Source organism: Apodemus sylvaticus, chromosome 5 (genome assembly GCF_947179515.1).
Source record: "Apodemus sylvaticus chromosome 5, mApoSyl1.1, whole genome shotgun sequence".
NCBI classification, from domain to species: Eukaryota; Metazoa; Chordata; class Mammalia; order Rodentia; family Muridae; genus Apodemus; species Apodemus sylvaticus.
Genome location: NC_067476.1, coordinates 75,529,769 through 75,548,160, shown reverse-complemented (window position 1 = coordinate 75,548,160; position 18,392 = coordinate 75,529,769). Strand labels below are relative to the sequence as shown.

The window sequence follows — 18,392 nt, the reverse complement described above, 5'->3', positions numbered from 1 at the left end:
GGCGGCGTCCTGAAGTGGCGCTGGTTGTTCTGTTTGTTTCTGCTGCATTTTAGTTCTGGTAGACCCTCAGTAACCTGTACCTCCAAGTCACCATCCCAGAAGGCTAGCAAGTAAGTAGTGAGCTCAGTTACAAATAACGCATCACAGAAAATGTTGCTTCATTTGTTGATCTGATGTCACAGTGAACTAAGAAATATGCTGAAGTATGAGCAGCAAGGGTCTTCAATAACGGAACTTCCGCAGAAATTCTTAATGTGCTTCCATTGTCCCCAAGTCTCCAGAAAATGAGAGGTTAACCAGCTTGGCTTATGTTTGTCTCTGCACAATTAAGCATAGCCTATGTTGCCCTTCTGCTTGATATAACAGAATTGTCATGAGCCGGGCTGTGCCATGGAAACCGTTTGACGTCACTAATTCTGCTTAGATGGAGGATTAGAGCTAGACAAAGTAGTTGATTGTAAAGATGAGTCCTTTGTGGCCCCAGGTCCAAATGTTCACTGTATTTTCACTTAAAGAGATACATTAGAGAGATTATTGCAGAGCATGCTAGTGTTCAATTTGGGATGCAAACAAAATAGAATATTTTTTCCTTAGAGAAGACAGATCTGAATGCTGTTACAGGAGGGGTCGTAGAAAGGTCTTTGATAGACACATGTATGTTCTCAACAGCAGGACAGATTGGTAGGTGGGGCTCTTTCTCTGCTGTCAGGTACATTTAAAAGTGTCTCATTTTATATAGCATTTGGACAGCCTTTAATTTTATGTTTTGATGTATTTTGAAATATAAATACTTTGTTTTTTATAAAGTACTTGAAATTTTTGACTTAGTAGCTCTACCTACTAGTAGTTTTTTTCTTTTCTCTTCTTTTTCTTCTTCTTTTGGATTTTTATGTATTGTTAATTTATAAACAAGGATATGCTTCCTGTATATAAGCCTGTACACCTCAGGTAGCCAGAAAAGGCATTGATTCTTTAGCACTGGAGTTACAGATGGCTGTGAGCTGCTGTGTGACCTTTGTAGGAGCAACTAGTGTGCAATTTCTCCAGCTCCTAGAAACTTATAGTCGAGTAGAATATTTGAGAAATAAAGATCTTTGTTACCTCAAGAAGTAAATAAATAAAAGAATGACTGCGTCATTGTGACATGCTAGATTGTTGGTATTATTTTGTAAAATAAGAAAAGAGCTTTTGTTATCTTTAAGGGACTTTTCCTCCGTTGAAGTCATAGCTCTGAACTTTAACCTTTACCTTCTACTTTATATTTCATTTGTAACAGAAAGAAAAATGTGACTTTTCTTCAAGGGCATCTGCAGCCACTCTAGCTAGCATGACTGTAATGGAGCAGAGTCTGGCTCTAAGCAGTGATGACAAGCTGCAGCTGCAGGGACAGCACTGCCTGCATCTACTTTAGACAGGCCCTCTCTGTCCTTACACTTGACAGTAGAGCAGCTCCTGGCTAAAGGTTAATGTGGAGTGATTGTGAGGTTGGACTTGCTTCTCAGGAAGCTTGGTTTGCCAGAGTAGCCACAGCCTTGTGCATCCACCTCATTAGGTGTTCTAATAGGCTATTGAATGTCCTAAAGGCTTTGTGTTCTAATAAAAACAAATTTTTCTTGTATTTTACAGATTTGTTAGCTTATTTTGCATGCTATAAACTATACACCTGTCTAAATTGTGCAGTTCAATCATTTTCAGCATATTTAGAGCTGGACAGGTGTCAGTACAGTTTAATTGGGGAATATTTTCAGCACCCTAAAATGATAATTTTTTGATGTTTTTATTCAGTTTTTGCCAAAGGAATACTCTTTGATTATAATAAGAGATTGTTCTGTTTCACTTTCATCAAAGATATTTTTATAGGTCTAGAAGGTGAAATGACTAGGTATTTATTGCTAACTTACCTTTTTTTTTTTTTTTTTTAATCTAAAAGGGTTGGGTAACTCCTGATAAAAGTTATTATTTTTTCCTTAGAAAAAAGATACCAATATAATGATAATGTTAGCCTCTTCTAACTTTAAATTTTCTTAATACCATTTTTAATTTTGAAATTTTATTTTGATCACCAAGATGTTAGTGAGTTTCACTGCTTAGGAAAGTGTGCATTACTAATAAGGACTTATGTTTTATAAACAACTGACAAGACTCCTGTGATGCCCGTGAGGCAGAAGCCAGGCTTCCCTGTGCTGGTTTCAGTAGGCATCTCGCTAAAGGCCGGCAGATGGAATGACCACCATAGAGTGCTGTTTCTTTTCAGATTTATGTCTAAAATAACTCATATGCCATTTAGTCTTGTTTCCTGTGCTATTTTACATAAAAGGGTTCTGGGTTCTTCCTCCTCCCCCCCCCCACAGCCAAATAGTGAAAAACAAACAAAACAGGACTTAGACATAGAAATCCAGAAAGAGAATGACCGCAGACTGCAGAAGGAAAGGAGACTGAGCCAGAGGTGTCTGGGTCAGATTTCAGTGTCTGGGGAAGAGGCCAGGCTGAGGCTGTGTCAGGAGTAGAGCATGTGCCTGGTGCAGGAACTGCGCTCCATTCTTAGTGCTGTTAAAAAGAAGAATAATAGTGCGCCTTGAGAAGCATGAACTTGGGAGAACAAGTTGGTACCTGGTTTTTGTATTTTCTAAAGTCATAATTCCATACCTTGCTGAACTTCATGCTTGATAAAACTTGGGTGTTTACTGCATTGCTTTTTGCAAACTGATTTTTATTTATTTGTGGAAGCAGAAATTTCTGGTAGTTCCCTGACTTAACTTTCAGTAATCTCTTAAAGTCACAGGAAAAAGTTGAACTTTGTCTTTTGGCAGTCTAATAGTTAATGAAGTACAGACTTGTGTAATTTTCAAGTCAGTTCTTTGCCCAAATACTCACAGCCCAGGAAAGTTATAAGGATGGTGCCCATTGCTCTAAAGGTTTATGAAAGACTTGACTGCATGTGAACAAAGGTGGGCTCTGATGTCTAGAGGCCCCAGACTGTGTTGAGAGGGACTTGTTTACACACACTGTTGGCGTGGACAGCAGGATGATGAGTCAGAGGAGATGTGTCTGTGTGGGGCTTAGTTGGCTTTTGCTCTGCAGACATTGACTTCAGTGCCCTGCACACACGAGTCAAGCATTCTACAACTGAAATATATCACCACCACCTAAATAGGGATTTCTGATGTTGTGGCCACAGAGGAACCTAGAAAGTACAGGGACAACTAAAGGAGACTATCTAGCTGATCCAGTCATGCATTGTATTACTAAGACTGGAAAATGAGCTCATCGTAAAGAAGAGCTATTTTTAGTTCATTGAATTATGCTTCATTCACTGGCCAGACATACCAAATGCTCATGAGAGGCAGGGAGATAGATGTGTGTTAGATCAGCAGCCCTGTTGCTGTTTCTATCCTAACTGGAGTTCACAAACAAATGTGCATATGACTTCCCTCAGTGTATGTGGTGTGTTTTCAATTCCAGATCTAAAGGGGTGATACTCAACATCTCCTCTGCCAGTGGCATGCTCCCGGTTCCACTTTTGACAATCTACTCAGCAACCAAGGTGACGAGCACTGTAGTAAATTAGGTCGACATAAGATGGAGGGGTGATTTTCAGTCTGGGCATTAACTTTGTTGAAATGCTATGTACTTTGTAGCCAACTGCGGGCAGGTAGGTGGCCCACACGGGTTTCTGGAGTGTCACAGATGAAAATAGATATACAAGTAGAGTGCCAGTGTGTCATACCCACATGGTCTGATTTTTGGTCCCTGGTAGTTTAATGAGTTTAACAGGGACACTTATGCTTTCCACAGAGACCTAACCTAAGCCAGTCCACCCAGTTGGTTAGAACCTAAGGTGGGAATGTTGGTGGCATGAACATGACCTTCACAGAGTAAGGAAGTATATATCCTGGCAGTAATACAGACATACTCAGCAGACACTGTCATGTCTAGAGTATGACAAGAACTTCCCAGAACTCTGTGTCATCAGATAACACTGTTATTTACCTCCTCACATTACTGCTTGAATAGTAATTCAGACTGGAACTTCTCCTGTCTGTGGGCCAGTCACTCCAACTTCAGTTACTTCACTGAGGCGTGGACACATCTCTAAAGAATGACCATCTTAGTTTTTGAAATTAAGCAAGCCTTTAGGGGAAAATAAGTAAATCATAATACATAATAAGAGTGTATACTATGTCAGAGGAGGAAAAGTGCAAAACATACCTTTTCACTGAGAAAACTCTGTCATTACTGTCTTCTGAGTCCTGCACAGCCCCACAGTCCCCTGATATACCTGCTTGCTTGGTGGCTGAAACATATTGTCAGCATGTTTAATCAACATCTGTGTTAGGATTCCAGTATCTGAAAATCTCCATGGAGGTCTTGCCAGTGGAGACTTTCATTGGATTGTCATTGAACTTGGCATTTTAAGCCTCATACTAAATCTGCATTAGAAAACCAGCCACATGGTTTCTAGTGGGTTTACAGCTTGGTTATCAGATGGGCTCTCACCCTCACTTCTCAGACCGAGCTCACAGGACCCAGCAGTGAAACAGAACCGAACAAAATTCACTCTGGATTTCTCTTGGAGTAGCAAATAGGAAGTGAGATTAAATCCTTTGTTACATAATGAAAGAAACATTTTTTTCCTTTCTTTGGAAAATAATTTGGAGGAGGCTTTTCTCATTAAGTCAAAAATTGGCAAATGTTATTTTTGGTAAGATAATGTCATTTGTAGCAGAAAAGCCTCCTGAGGTTTTTTATCTCTTCTGCATTTGAAGTGAAAGGAATGACTAGAAACAGTAGTGTTAAATGGTTAATTTATTATTTTGTTGTTTCCATGGCTACACTCCAGGCAGACTGATGTAATAGATGTGTTTTCTTTCTCACCCCACCCCCTCCCAGGCCTTTGTAGATTTCTTCTCTCAGTGCCTCCATGAGGAGTATAAGAGCAAGGGCATCTTTGTGCAGGTAAGTGGAGTTTGTTTCAGTTAAGTATCCCTGGTTTTGTGTGGTTTCCACAGCAACAGTTGCTGTCTTGGCAACGAAAGAAAATCACATTCCTCAGTAAGCGATTGTGACGTGAGCACTGCCTTAGAGACATGGTTTCTTTTCCCTCATGCTCTTAGGTCTAGATTTTTAAAAATTAGCCCCTCAAATTTTTAACTAGAATACCTGAACTAGAACTAAATGTAAACTGTTGAAGCATCATTATTGTAAATGCTCACAGTTTATTTTGAGACAATCTGACTCTTTAAAATTGTGCTAGAAAAATACATAACACAGAACTTAGGCTGTGGATATCTGCATGCAGCTCAGGGGCATGAGTGTACTCACTGCTGGACAGTCACTGCCTCCATTCTTCTGGGACTTCCTTCACCTCCCCAAACTGAAACTGAACTCCATTAAATGCTAACTCTCCCTTCTGTTTCCCCAGCTCCTGGCGATGACCATTCTATTTTCTGTCTCCCTGTTCTTAGTCCATTCAGTGTTGGGTCTTCTGTAATCAGATCACTTAGTATAGTATCTTATGCACTTTTTGCATGGCACAATGTGGGGATTAGGGTTCAGACAGTTAACCCATTTTCCCAGGTTGATCAGAACTCAGATCCAGGTCTGTTTGCTATTAGAGCACTTGTTCCTACCCATTGGTTACTGAACCCATTGTGCTCAGGAAATAATGAAGCCAGAAAGTGCTAGGCTGCTTGTGACCACTCTAGGTTATACAAGTAGATAATCAAGATGGGGCTAAGGTTTATCTAGCTGTATTTCCTAAGCCTTATTATTTTCAGTAGTATTGGAGCTAAGTCACCCATCACAGGAAGGATAAGGTAAGTGTTCCCTCATCTTTAGGGCCCACGAAAAGCCTACTTCGTCCAAGCCCTTTCCTTAGCTTCCTTCCTAGGAGTATCCACTGACCACTTACTTGGTATTTTGTAATTTTCAGCTCCCTGTATTTACATCTGAGAAGACAGAGTTTTGTAGAATCTTCTATTTCATGCCTATGATGATACCAGGAAAATCCCCCTTAGGTTGGATTTTGGTAACAAGGAAGCCAGGTAACACTGGTGGGAGGTAAGGCTCCTGTGCCACTCAGTGTTACACTGTTGTCTTTCTAGTGGATCTGTTGTTATAGTCATTTATAGCCCAGTGAGGCTCAGCAGGAAGTCTAAATGTCCACCGGAAGGTAACCTGGAGGCTGTGGCTGGAAAGGACCTGTGTTCCGGTGCCATGAAGCAGCTGGCATTGCCATGTGAACACAGAAGGCAGTCCTTGTAGTCTCCGAGGCTGTCCATCTCATTCGCACAGCCTGTTTTCCTCAAAGGTAGTTTTCTTGGATTCTCTGCCTGATATTAACCTGATATAACTAGAAACCATCCCAAAGCACATTAGTATTTGCCTTCTGAAATATTTTATTTTGATGAGCTTGTACCATCTCCGTTAATAAATTTTAAGTTATTTAATTTCATCTATCTTTGTCATCCATCATTGTAAGATTTAAGATTTACTTGAGGTCTAAACTTAGAATGAATTACTAAGAAAAGGAAAATTCATATTTTTGAAGAAAACCATGGCTGTCCTACTGTGAAAATAATCCCAGGGTACTGAGTAGAGCAGAGAGTCCATGTTGAGCTGAAACCTACCTGCTTTTCTCTGGGTGGTGTTTCTGTCTTCCAGATTACAAACTGGGGGACTGAGTGGCTGGCTCCACCTTCTATTCCATCCCATGTTTCTTGGGTCATCTTATTAACAGACAGATCAAGTAACCTCGCACTGGTTCTAGGGCTTCTCTCACTGGCCCTAGGTGGCTATACCTGAAGCTTAGTATTGAATTCAGACCCCAAAAGGTGTCAGTGTTCTTGTTACTTATGTTCAGGCTAGAGTGGACTGTGGATTGTCCTCTGTGGGCTCTGCCCTGTGAAGTGCCCGTGACTCACGTTTTCACGCCTGTTTCCTCAAAGCTAGTTTCTTTGGATTCCCTGCCTGATAGGAATCTGATATGACTAGAAGCCACTCCACAGCACCTCTTCAGGACTGTTTCACATTGCCTCCAAGCTCCTCTTGTCCCTGAGTGCTGCAAGTCAGTCCATCTTCAAGGCTCAGGTTCCAATTCATCCTCCCTGAGTCCGTACCTCAGGCCTTAGACACGGCATTGTGATTTTCTTCTTCCCTGAACCTTCCTTCACATGCCTCTGCCTGCTTACCAAGTGGCTTTTTGTTTGTTTATTTTCTTGAAAGTATGTTACAGTATAGACCAGGCTGGCCTTGAACTTACAAAGCACCTGCCTCTGCCTCCTGCCTACTGGGTAAAAGCCCTACACCACCACCACTCCCAGACTGCAGTGTTTCTGACAAAGCTGTTTACTATCTCAGTGTTGTTAATGTTCTCTCATTCTCTCTGTCTCTGTCTCTCTCTCTTTCCCTCTCTCTCCTTCCCTCTCTCTCTCTCTCTCTCTCTCTCTCTCTCTCTCTCTCTCTCTCTCTCTCTTTCTCTCTCTGTCTGTCTGTCTGTCTGTCTGTCTGTCTGTCAACCACTGAAGACATGTGGGGAGGAGCAAAAGGAACTTATCCATCAAAGAACAGAATTCACATGAAATCTAAGTAAGGAGAATGGGTCCAAGTCTGCCCTGTGCTCACTAGCAGTCAGTAAATGCTGAGTAAGTGAGGAATAGCCCAGCCACCTCAGCTCCCACAGTCCTCTTGGTTTCCTTCCTAAGTCATTTTTATTTAGAGATAATTTTAAAGCTACTTAGGGGAAAAAAAAAAGTTGATTGAGCAGGGCAGTGGTAGGTAGCTCACACTTTAACTCCAGCACTTGGGAGGCAGAGGCAGGTGGATCTCTGAGTTCAAGGGTAGCCTGGCCTACAAAGCAAGTTTCAGGACGGCCAGGGCCATACAGAGAAACCTTGTCTCAAAAAAACAAAAAAAAAAAACAAACCAAAACCAGCTGTAGGCCTCGAGACAGCACAAGGAAGAGCAGCCTCATCCCTTTACCCGCTTTTCCCTTGTCGTTGTCTAAATCCATCTAGAGTCCTTAGAGAGGAAGTGCTTGTAGTCTTTCACTTTGCCTCAGATTCATTAGTGCATGTCTCAAAAGTTAGTTCTTAGGTAACTACAATAGCACTAACAGTGTGCGGTTGAATGCTGAGGTAATGTTATTGATTATATTGTCTGTGCTCACTGTCTTACCTATTCTCTCACTCACTTACTCACTCACTCATTCATTTATTTGTTTATTTATTACTTTTTTTTAATTCGGTATATTCTTTATTTACATTTCAAATGATTTCCCCTTTTCTGGCTCCCCACTCCTCGAAAGTCCCATAAGCCCTCTTCCCTCCTTCTGTTCCCCCATCCACCCCTTCCCACTTCCCTGTTCTGGTTTTGCCCTATACTGCTACACTTAGTCTTTCCAGAACCAAGGGCCACTCTTCCATTCTTCTTGGACATCATTTGATATGTGGATTATGTCCTGGGTATTCAAAGTTTCTAGGCTAATATCCACTTATCAGTGAGTGCATACCATGATTGATCTTTTGAGACTGGGTTACCTCACTTAGTATGATGTTCTCCAGCTCCATCCATTTGTCTAAGAATCTCATGAATTCATTGTTTCTAATGGCTGAATAGTACTCCATTGTATAAATATACCACATTTTTTGTATCCATTCCGTTGAGGGACACCTGGGTTCTAGCTTCTGGCTACTACAAATGTGTCCTTATTGCATGCCAGGAAGTCCTCTGGGTATATGCCCAGGAGTGGTATAGCAGGGCCTTCCGGAAGTGTCATGCCCAGTTTTCTGAGGAACCGCCAGACTGATTTCCAAAGTGGTTGCACCATCTTGCAATCCCACCAGCAGTGGGGGAGTGTTCCTCTTTCTCCACATCCTCGCCAACACCTGCTGTCTCCTGAGTTTTTGACCTTAGCCATTCTGACTGGTGTGAGGTGAAATCTCAGGGTTGTTTTGATTTGCATTTCCCTAATGGCTAATGATGTTGAGCATTTCTTAAGGTACTTCTCAGCCCTCCGAAGTTCTTCCTGTGAAAATTCTGTGAAATGTGTACCCCATTTTTAATGGGATTATTTGGTTCTCTTGGTTCTACCTTCTTGAGTTCTTTGTATATATTAGATATTAGCCCTCTGTCAGATTTAGGGTTGGTGAAGATCCTTTTCCAATCTGTTGGTTGACGTTTTGTCCTTTTGACAGTGTCCTTTGCCTTACAGAAACTTTGTAGTTTTATGAGGTCCCATTTGTCTATTCTTGATCTTAGAGCATAAGCTATTGGTGTTCTATTCAGGAACTTTTCCCCTGTGCCCATGTCCCATATTACTTTTTTGACACAAGGTCTCATTATATAGCCTAGACTGGCCTTGAGCTCAGTTCTCCTGCCTTTGCCTCTGGAATGCTGAGCTTTCCAGCATGCATCACCACACCCACTTCTGTAACACTCTTTAGTTTCCTTTTGTTTTCTGGTGCTGAGATTGACTGTAGAACCTCTAGGCAAGTGCTAGACAAGTGCTCTGCCACTGAGCTGCGTTCCAGGCCATCTTCACAGTACTGTTTTATTCTCCAGCAAAGCATTCGTTCTAGAATCCAGTATTCCATTCTCCTATTTCTTGGGTTTCTTTCAATCTGGACTCTCACTCTTTTTTGCTACTGATGTTTTGGAAGAACACAGCACTTCTCCTCACTCTTCTGTCTTGAGTGACCCTCATTTAGGGCTTATCTGACATGTGCTTGCAGTTAGATTCGGGTTGTGCTTTTCCTCCCACAACAGGAGGGATATACTGCTGTGTCCTTCTTAGGTCATCACATGGGAAGACAGGAGTCTCTTTCTGTTGCACTAGTAAGCCATCAGTGGGGAGACTCCTTAAAACATGCAAATATCGCCCGGGCGGTGGTGGCGCACGCCTTTAATCCCAGCACTTGGGAGGCAGAGGCAGGCGGATTTCTGAGTTCGAGGCCAGCCTGGTCTACAGAGTGAGTTCCAGGACAGCCAAGACTACACAGAGAAACCCTGTCTCGAAAACAAAAACAAAAAAACAAAACAAAAAAAAAACTATGCAAATAACCTACTTTCATAGACAGTTTACCTGAAATTTAATACCCAATGTGCTTTCTTCACAAACTTACCATATGAAGAGATAGCCCATTTGGAGTTTAGTCATTTCAAAGCCATAATCAAGATGAAAGCATGAAGACTTCAGTTCTCCCTTGGTCCAGTCAGGTTTTGTGCAGACCTCATTGCCTGTGTGCTTAGAGATAGTGAGGAATGGACACTAAGCTCAGAATCAACAGACCAAGATTATAAATTCTGCTGTCACCCCTCAGTGGTCATCTGACCTGTGCAAAATTTCTCTGTGGCTTTGTTCCTTAATTTCTGATGCCTGAAGTCAAATGAGATGAATAATGTGCTCTATGTAAAGGCATCAGAAACTAAGAAGTGATAGTCCATATAGAGGCGAGATGAGAAACAGCAGTGTGCATTTATGGAGCACCTACAGTATGCCCCATGCTCACTCACTGTTGCCTCATTTGAGCTTGATACTAACCTGACCCCATGTCCTAGACTGGGAAATAAAATTAACATTTGTATGACTTGTCGAAAGTCAGTATCTCCATTTGTCAGAAGTAGGGGAACAAAAAACTCAAGGTCCCCGCATCAAGACACACAGATATTTAAACCCACTATCAATCAGTGAACCCTAAACAAGAGGCCTATGTACTGTTTCACATTTCTCCAGTCAGGAAGTATGTAGAGTGTAGTTTTTAGTATCGTAGTTGGGAATATGGTAGCAAGAAAGGCATGCAGTGTACAAGAAAACAGGAGTACAGTGGCCCCCTGTAGTGACAGTGCTATACATCTCATCAGGTGGAGAAAGTATAGGGAATATACTGATCCAGGCTTATATAACTCTAAGGCTAAAGGCCTGCAGTCAGTACTGAATCAAGTCTATTCTGAAGATGTGTCCAGACTGGCTACATCTCATGACATCCCTGCCACTACTTTAATCTCAGGTGCCCTTGTATCTTATTCTGGACCATCTATTTGGCCCCCTGTTGCTACATAATCACCTTTCTGTGGGACTCAGCTAGAGTCATTTGGGAAGAAGGAGCCTCAGTTGAGAAAATGCCCCCACCAGATTGGCCTGTAGGTCATTTTCTTGATTGATGGGGTCAGGGAGGGAGGGCACCTCACAGTGTGGGGTGCTATGAGGAAACAGACTGAGCAGGTGATGAGAAGCAAGCCACTAAGCAGTGTTCCTCCATGCTGGGCTTCACTTCCTGACTTGCCAGGTTTGGGTTCCTATCCTGACTTTCCCCAGAAGATGGATCGACTATAACTATAAGCTGAAATAAACCCTTTCCTCCCCAAGTTACTTACAGCCATAGTGTTTAACATAGCAGTAGTATCACTAACTAGAGCACCCACTACTGCTATCTTTGCTGATAAGCCCTAGTGTCTGCTCACTATAGCCAGAGTTGATAAAGCAAAATCTAGTCATTTTACTTCCCTGCTTAAAATTCCACCAAAGCTTCTCATGTCTTCAGATGAAAATCCTTGAGTTCTATGACCCATGGTGCTTTGATTTCCACCCTTGGCTGTTCCTCAGTTTATAAGCCTCTGCAATCAGATATCTCAGGGCAAGCTTCCATCCCTTCCGTCAGGACACTGCTTATATATGACCTTATCTAAGCCTAATTGCAGAAATAGTCTCTATCATCAATACTCTGCCCACACCCCTCTGTAAAATCAGGGTCTGTTGTTTACATGATTGTATCCCAAGTACCTAAACGTCTTCTAGGATACATTCAAATAATTAGATTGGGGGGTTGTGTAGGCTCAGTTTTCCTGTAAATACTGACATACACATTCCATATGTTTGAAGGCAGGGTCTTTGTAGGAGTAGTAGTCACCCAGAGAGTTCTTGTAACCCCTGAGTTAATCAAGAGGCTTTTATGGAAAGACTCATAGTCTGCAAGTAGAGAACTGCAAGCCACAAAGCTATAATGTATGTGTTTAGTTAGCCATGTGCTTGGGAGAACTTCAGAACCTAAATGAAGATAAATGAAGACACAGACTTAAAAGAAGTGGTTTCTTAGAGCCACAGCCTTTGCCTTAAGAATGTGTACAGGCTGGAGAGAGAGCTGTCGGTGTGAAGAAAAACTGTGTGTATGCCTCTCACCCCAGTGCTGGAGAAGGAAGGAAAGACAAGGAGGTTCCTGGAGCCTGTTGGCCAGCTTCAGGCTCAACAAGTCCCCAAAATAGAATTTTCTTTTAAATGTTCTAAAAAGTAAAGGTGGAGAGTGATCAAAGAAAGACTCCTGAAAACGTAGCCATCTGGCAAGTACACCCCATGCATACATAAGCACACACACACACACACACACACAAGCACACACACACACACAGCCATCTGACAAGTAACACCACACACATACATGCACAAACACATACAGCCATCTAACAATTATACCACACACACACACACACACACACACACACACACACACAGCCATCTGGCAAGTAACACCACACACATACATGCACACACACACATACAGCCATCTAACAATTACACCACACACACACACACACCTTGGAAAAGAAAGAAAACAAAGCAAACAACTGTGTGCTAACTATTGTCAACCTAATGCTGAAACTGCCCTGGAGTTGACTTTCCCTTGCTCTTTACTTTGCTGGATCAGAAGAAAGATGGGAAAGCGGGGAGGGACCAAGCGAATCTAGAGAAGGGCACATTAACAAGATTAGATGCCACAGGTAGAACCTTGCTCAAGATGGAAAGGTCTGGTCGTTTTTAGGTTTGAGAAGCATATTTAGTTCCTAGCTGCCTCTGCCGTGTGAATGAAGTTCTGAGACTCGGTGTTTGATTCTTTCACGTCTGCCATGGGTCTTCGGGCATCCTTCCCACCTGCATGGCGTCCAGTTGTAGTGTCTTTCCTGCCCTGAATCAGGACTTCACAGCACATGCTCTGCGCAGAGCAGAGTCTAAGCAATCTACTCCAGTAGATAAGAGGAGAACAACATACCAAATTGTGATCTGGGACTGTTTTATTTAATAAGCTGAGCACAGATATAGCATCATCAGCTTTTACCTTATAGCCTAATTCCAGTTTGAGATTCTAAATTTGGAAATCAAGATACTTGCCCACAGTTGTGGCTGTCAGGGTCAGGTTGTTTCTGCGGGGGCAAAACTTGTGTCTTAGTCGGGGTTTCTATTCCTGCACAAACATCATGACCAAGAAGCAAGTTGGGAGGAAAGGGTTTATTCAGCTTACACTTCTGCATTGCTGTTTATCACAAAAGGAAGTCAGGACTGGAACTCAAGCAGGTTAGGAAGCAGGAGCTGATGCAGAGGCCATGGAGAGATAGATGTTCCTTACTGGCTTGCTTCCACTGGCTTGCTCAGCCTGCTTTCTTATAGAACCCAAGAGCACCAGCCCAGAGATGGCACCACCCACAAGGGGCCCTCTCCCCTTGATCACTAATTGAGAAAATACCCCACAGCTGGATCTCATGGAGGCACTTCCCCAACTGAAGCTCCTTTCTCTGTGATAACTCCAGCCTGTGTCAAGTTGACACACAAAACCAACCAGTACAACTTGTAATGGTGACTTGTTGGGTGTAAGTGATTTTTAAGTTTTATTGCTTTGAAAACTTTCTGTAAAAGTATAGACATATTTCTGATTTGTTTCTCATAATGCTTTCCTGCATTGGCAGAGGATGGATTAATTATTGTTTCTTGGGTATTTATTTACTTTGATGGCTTTTGACATAAAAGATTAATTTATTTTTTCCATAAACTTCACATTTTCCTCTGAATACCCTTCCTGCCTAGCAGGTTTGCTTTCTTGGGGCAGATGACCTTGCCTCAATTTCAAAATATTTAAAATGCAATTCAGTGGGAAGGTCCTGAGTACTGTTTGATGCTCCACATCTGAATTGCCATTCCATACTGCCCTCGGTCCGTACTGCCCTCGGTCCATACTGTCCTCAGTCCATACTGCCCCTCAGTCCATACTGCCTTCAGAATATACTGCCCTTGGTACATTCAGTAGATTTTCACTGCCCTGCCGTGTACCTCATGCTGTCCTTAGCACCGAGACTGTCTGTCTTCTTGAACTTGTGTTCGAGAACTTGCCTAGTGCTTGGACTATACCAAATTCCTGCAAATGCCTCGCTCCTCGCTGCCCTTCCCTGCTGCTGCTGTTCCTTTATCTTGGTACCTAGCTGACTCCTCAGCTTTCTTAGGGCTTACACCCAAAGCCTGCCTCACTCTGAAGCCGTTGTAGGCCACTGTTGGGCCCCTTGATTTTCTATCCAGGGTAGATGTACACAGCCTTCCAGCTTAGAATTTCCATTTCTTAGTTGGGAAAATATAACTTGACTAGCAATTCCCAAGTACGCATGTCTTTCCCCACCCCCAATAGCTGGAGGCTCCTTCAGAACCCCACCACAAGCTAGCTGAACCCTAAAGCCATGAGTTATCTTGTGGTGCCACCATGTGGTTCAGTCAGGCAGTGCAACTGATTGCTGCAATATCAAGAGTCCAATTTATTCTGCTTATATTTTCTGAATAAGCAGAAAGATAGGTGAAAGAACCAAGCAAAGCATCTGCACGAGTGAAAGGCACAGTTACACAGTGGGGTCGTCTCTGGAGCCCAAGACTCCTAAGCACCCCCTGTAGACTGTCTTCCCTGGGAAGGCCTTCTCTGTCTTACATAGAACCAGGAAGCATGCAGCCAGAAAAGATGAGGAATGCTGTGTGCATGCATGTTGTGCCTGCTCTCAGAGCTGACACACACTCTGCCCTGCTCTGCTCTTTAGGTAGTGAACAAACAAGGTAACGATTGGACCCCACAGTTCACTCTGTCAACCTGAGACTTTCCCAAACTGCCTTCATACTGATGGAACAAAATGGACTGAAGACTTGACAAAACACCTTTCTCATTAAAAAGTGATGTATACTGACAGTCCTAATAACTATATCCTCAGAAGTCAAGTTATGTAGTCAAAGTCACCCCAGCTGCTGGTGCTCTAGTGACTCAGTGTGGGCTCGCCTCCTATCGGGTGAGAAAGGTAGAGGCTGGCCCCAGGTAGACTCTGAACAGATGGGCTGAAGGCTCAAGTCCCACAGTGAGGGTGGTAAGCTGCATTCTTTGACTTGGGAGTGAGAAGAATACAAAATTATGTGTGAAAAAATACACATATAAACAAATCCCCAAAGAGATGTGGGGCTCTTCCTTCCAGTCTCAGCAGGAAAGAAAGCATTTCTGAATCTTTAAAAGAAAAGATATGGGCAGAAACCCAAGGGGTTGAGGCTTGGGATGTCCTTCCTATCCAGGTGAAGAGGGACTCTGCTGTGCAGTCAAGGCTTCTCTCTGAGGAGAGACGTCAGCTTTATTTGTAGTGTGAGCATTTATTTTTCATTTCAACTGCAGGTTGAAATGTTTCTTTTTCTTAAATATCAGTGCCAGTGGACCTCGCCCCTTCTTTTCACCCTTGTGAGAGGAGCAAGGGTTTGGTGAGCTGATGTACACCTGGGTCTTTTGTATCACAGGAGGACCTCTCTCATCATGACTCCCGGAACTCATTATAATGTGGTTCTTTGTGTTCTGTGTTGTGTCATGGTGCATATGCAGTAGAGAACCTCACATTTGTGAAATGCCTGGAGAAGCTCATGTTTAGATTCACCACCCACATCTGTCCTGCCAAGTGACTTCTCGTCACCCAGGCTATTGTCTTATTTTATTTTCTTATTATCTCTTCCCAAAACAGAAGAGCACAAAAAAACAATGTGGTCCCATCTTAGCATTAGCAGTTTATAAAACTTCAGGAGCAGGATGTTAAAACACCAGGAAGAGAAGTGGTAACCAAAGGCCAGGGAGGTGGAATGTTCCCTGTGAAGGGCTAAAGCTCATAGAACAAGTGTAATTCTTCAGGCGTGATGGAGCAAAGTTGTTCCTGTGAGACACCAGAAACCTCACACTGCTTGAGTGCCCAGCAGAGTCCCTCTTGACTGGGATGGGGAGGACATCCCGCGCCTCAGCCCCTCAGGTTCTTGCCCATTTCTTTCCTTCTAAAGATTCAGAACTGCTTGCTTGTGCTTTGTTTCATTCTCCCAGCCTCCAATTCTATTTTACCCATACATCATCACTGTATTCCATTCACGGTTTTGCTATTATATGTTCTGTGAAGTTGGCTTTAGATAGCAGCGTGTCTCTCCCACTAATCTAAAGATACGAACTCCAGATATCATGCGGATGCTTCTACTATCACCGGCAGTCCGGCGGCACCACGCTCAGTTCTGAGCCTTTCTAATCAATGGCATGCTTTGTTTTTTCTCTTTTTGTATGGGTCGGTGCTTTCTAGAGCGTCCTGCCATACTTTGTAGCTACAAAACTGGCAAAAATACGGAAGCCGACTTTGGATAAGCCCTCTGCTGAGACATTTGTGAAGTCTGCAATCAAAACAGTAGGTTTGCAGACCCGGACCACCGGATATGTGATCCACGCTCTCATGGTATGTATACACATTTCTAACTCTTAGCCATATTTTCCAGTTTGGGCTTTTCTTTCTATATGATTTCTTAGCATCCAGACATATACTTTACCAGGCAAAGTGGTACACATCTTTAATATTAAAAAAGGCATTTATATTTTATTTCAAACTGTATACCTGAGAACTTTAAAATCTCTGTAAACAACGGTGTAGAGATGGGAGGTGGCAGACAGGCTTCCCTTAAGGTCAGCTCAGCTGTGAGCTAGGCTTATCTCTCCCCGTTTCTTTCCCTAGGCCTCAATAAACTCAATCTTGCCTCGTTGGATTTATTTTAAAATAATTATGGGTTTCAACAAGTCTTTGCGGAATCGCCATCTGAAGAAAACCAAGAAGAACTAAGTCCTGCTGAGTCACTGAGCCCTTGGTCGGATGCCTGACCTGTGCCTGCACACCGGGCACCTGCCTGTCCCCTGTCTCTGCTGTTGGCTCAGTAATTACTAACATGGCATAGTTGGCAGAAAACAAATTCCTTTTAGAGGCTCCTAACATATATTCTGGATACAGCTGGAGTAATTTGAAGTTTAATATAAATGTTTTTGGCAAATGTATATAGAACAGTTTGACAAGAAAGGAACAAATCCCAGAATGACAGAGGTGACACAGACCCATCTGGCCCAGAATGCCAATGATCATGGTATATTTGGTCTGGAGCCTATTACAAAGTGTAATGGCTAGCTGCTTTTTTATTTTTAGAATTAGAGGGAACAGGGCTTAGTTAATTTGTTATGAGCGGATACAGTGCAGTTTACATCGATTTCTGTAAGCTTTTCTAAATGTGTGTTCCTGCTTATGTATTTATATGAAACTGGTTTTCTCAAAAGTAGCTAAGACAGAAAGAGAATTGAAACACGAAATTCTTTCTAACACGTAAGTCCACAAAATATTATTCTTGGAACATACATTATGTCTGCTCTGTTCAGATCTATGTAAATACTGAATACTATATAGTGTGACTGAAATGTAAAGTTAAGTGGGCCAAAGTGTACGTCAACCAACAACATCCTCTGGTACCACAGGATCCAGGAAAGCAACCTGTGTGGACACCCAGCATTCCTTATGTCTGAATTGCACACATAGGATGGCAGACTCCTGTGGTAGCGAGGGGTCATGGAAACATGTTATTTCTAAGTCTGTGTCTTATATTTGGAATTCACATATCTGCTTTTAATAAAAGATGATGTAACTGTGATGTTGAAATAAAAGTGTATTTTTGATGGTGGAAGCAAAAGCCCCAGTTACACTGCCTTAAAGGAAGCTAAGGCTGACTATAGATGTTAAAGCATGCACAAAGAAGAATTAGCTATGCGAAATGTTCAGTTGGACAGTCATTGTGTGCATAGGTTGCAATCAATTCCTAGTTTGAAAGACCACCAAATCTATTTAAAATCTTAATTGATGGAAGTATTTAAGTATTTCAAACTACTAATTTCACAAAATAGTAAAACAGCTCTCACCACCCAAACATATACACACAAAATGCTATCTGCTCCCAAAATCACTAGGCAAAACTAGTCTATCAGTCCCCAATTAGGAGTACATAGTCTCAGAATATAGGGTAGCCATTTAAATGGATACATTTAGCTTTCTGAAAAGCACTTGTTTGCCCTGTCCCCTATCATTTTGCTATAGAACTGGTATCTTCTGTGTGCTTCCACTCTGACTGGTCTGATAGCTTTGGTTGAGAGGTGATGAGTTCTCACCTATAGACAAGGAGGGGAAGGATTTCTCTACAAGCATAATCTGCTGCATGGTGCAAAATCTGTTTCCCGTACCAGTAAGAAGGTAGTTGTAATCCTAGCCGGCAGGCCCTTCAGCGGCTT

General features: G+C 42.5%; 1 protein-coding gene across 1 annotated transcript in view; it reads left to right on the top strand.

Annotated features, from left to right (window-relative positions):
• Hsd17b12 (hydroxysteroid 17-beta dehydrogenase 12) overlaps positions 1 to 17,761 on the top strand; it is a 135,456-nt gene extending 117,695 nt beyond the window's left edge. Inside the window, exons 8-11 of the mRNA XM_052183061.1 lie at positions 3,463 to 3,544; positions 4,891 to 4,956; positions 16,384 to 16,533; positions 16,807 to 17,761. Coding sequence (XP_052039021.1) covers positions 3,463 to 3,544; positions 4,891 to 4,956; positions 16,384 to 16,533; positions 16,807 to 16,911 — 403 coding nt within the window. The 3' untranslated portion in view covers positions 16,912 to 17,761. The remainder of the gene's footprint in view (positions 1 to 3,462; positions 3,545 to 4,890; positions 4,957 to 16,383; positions 16,534 to 16,806) is intronic.
• Positions 17,762 to 18,392: the final 631 nt, after the last annotated feature.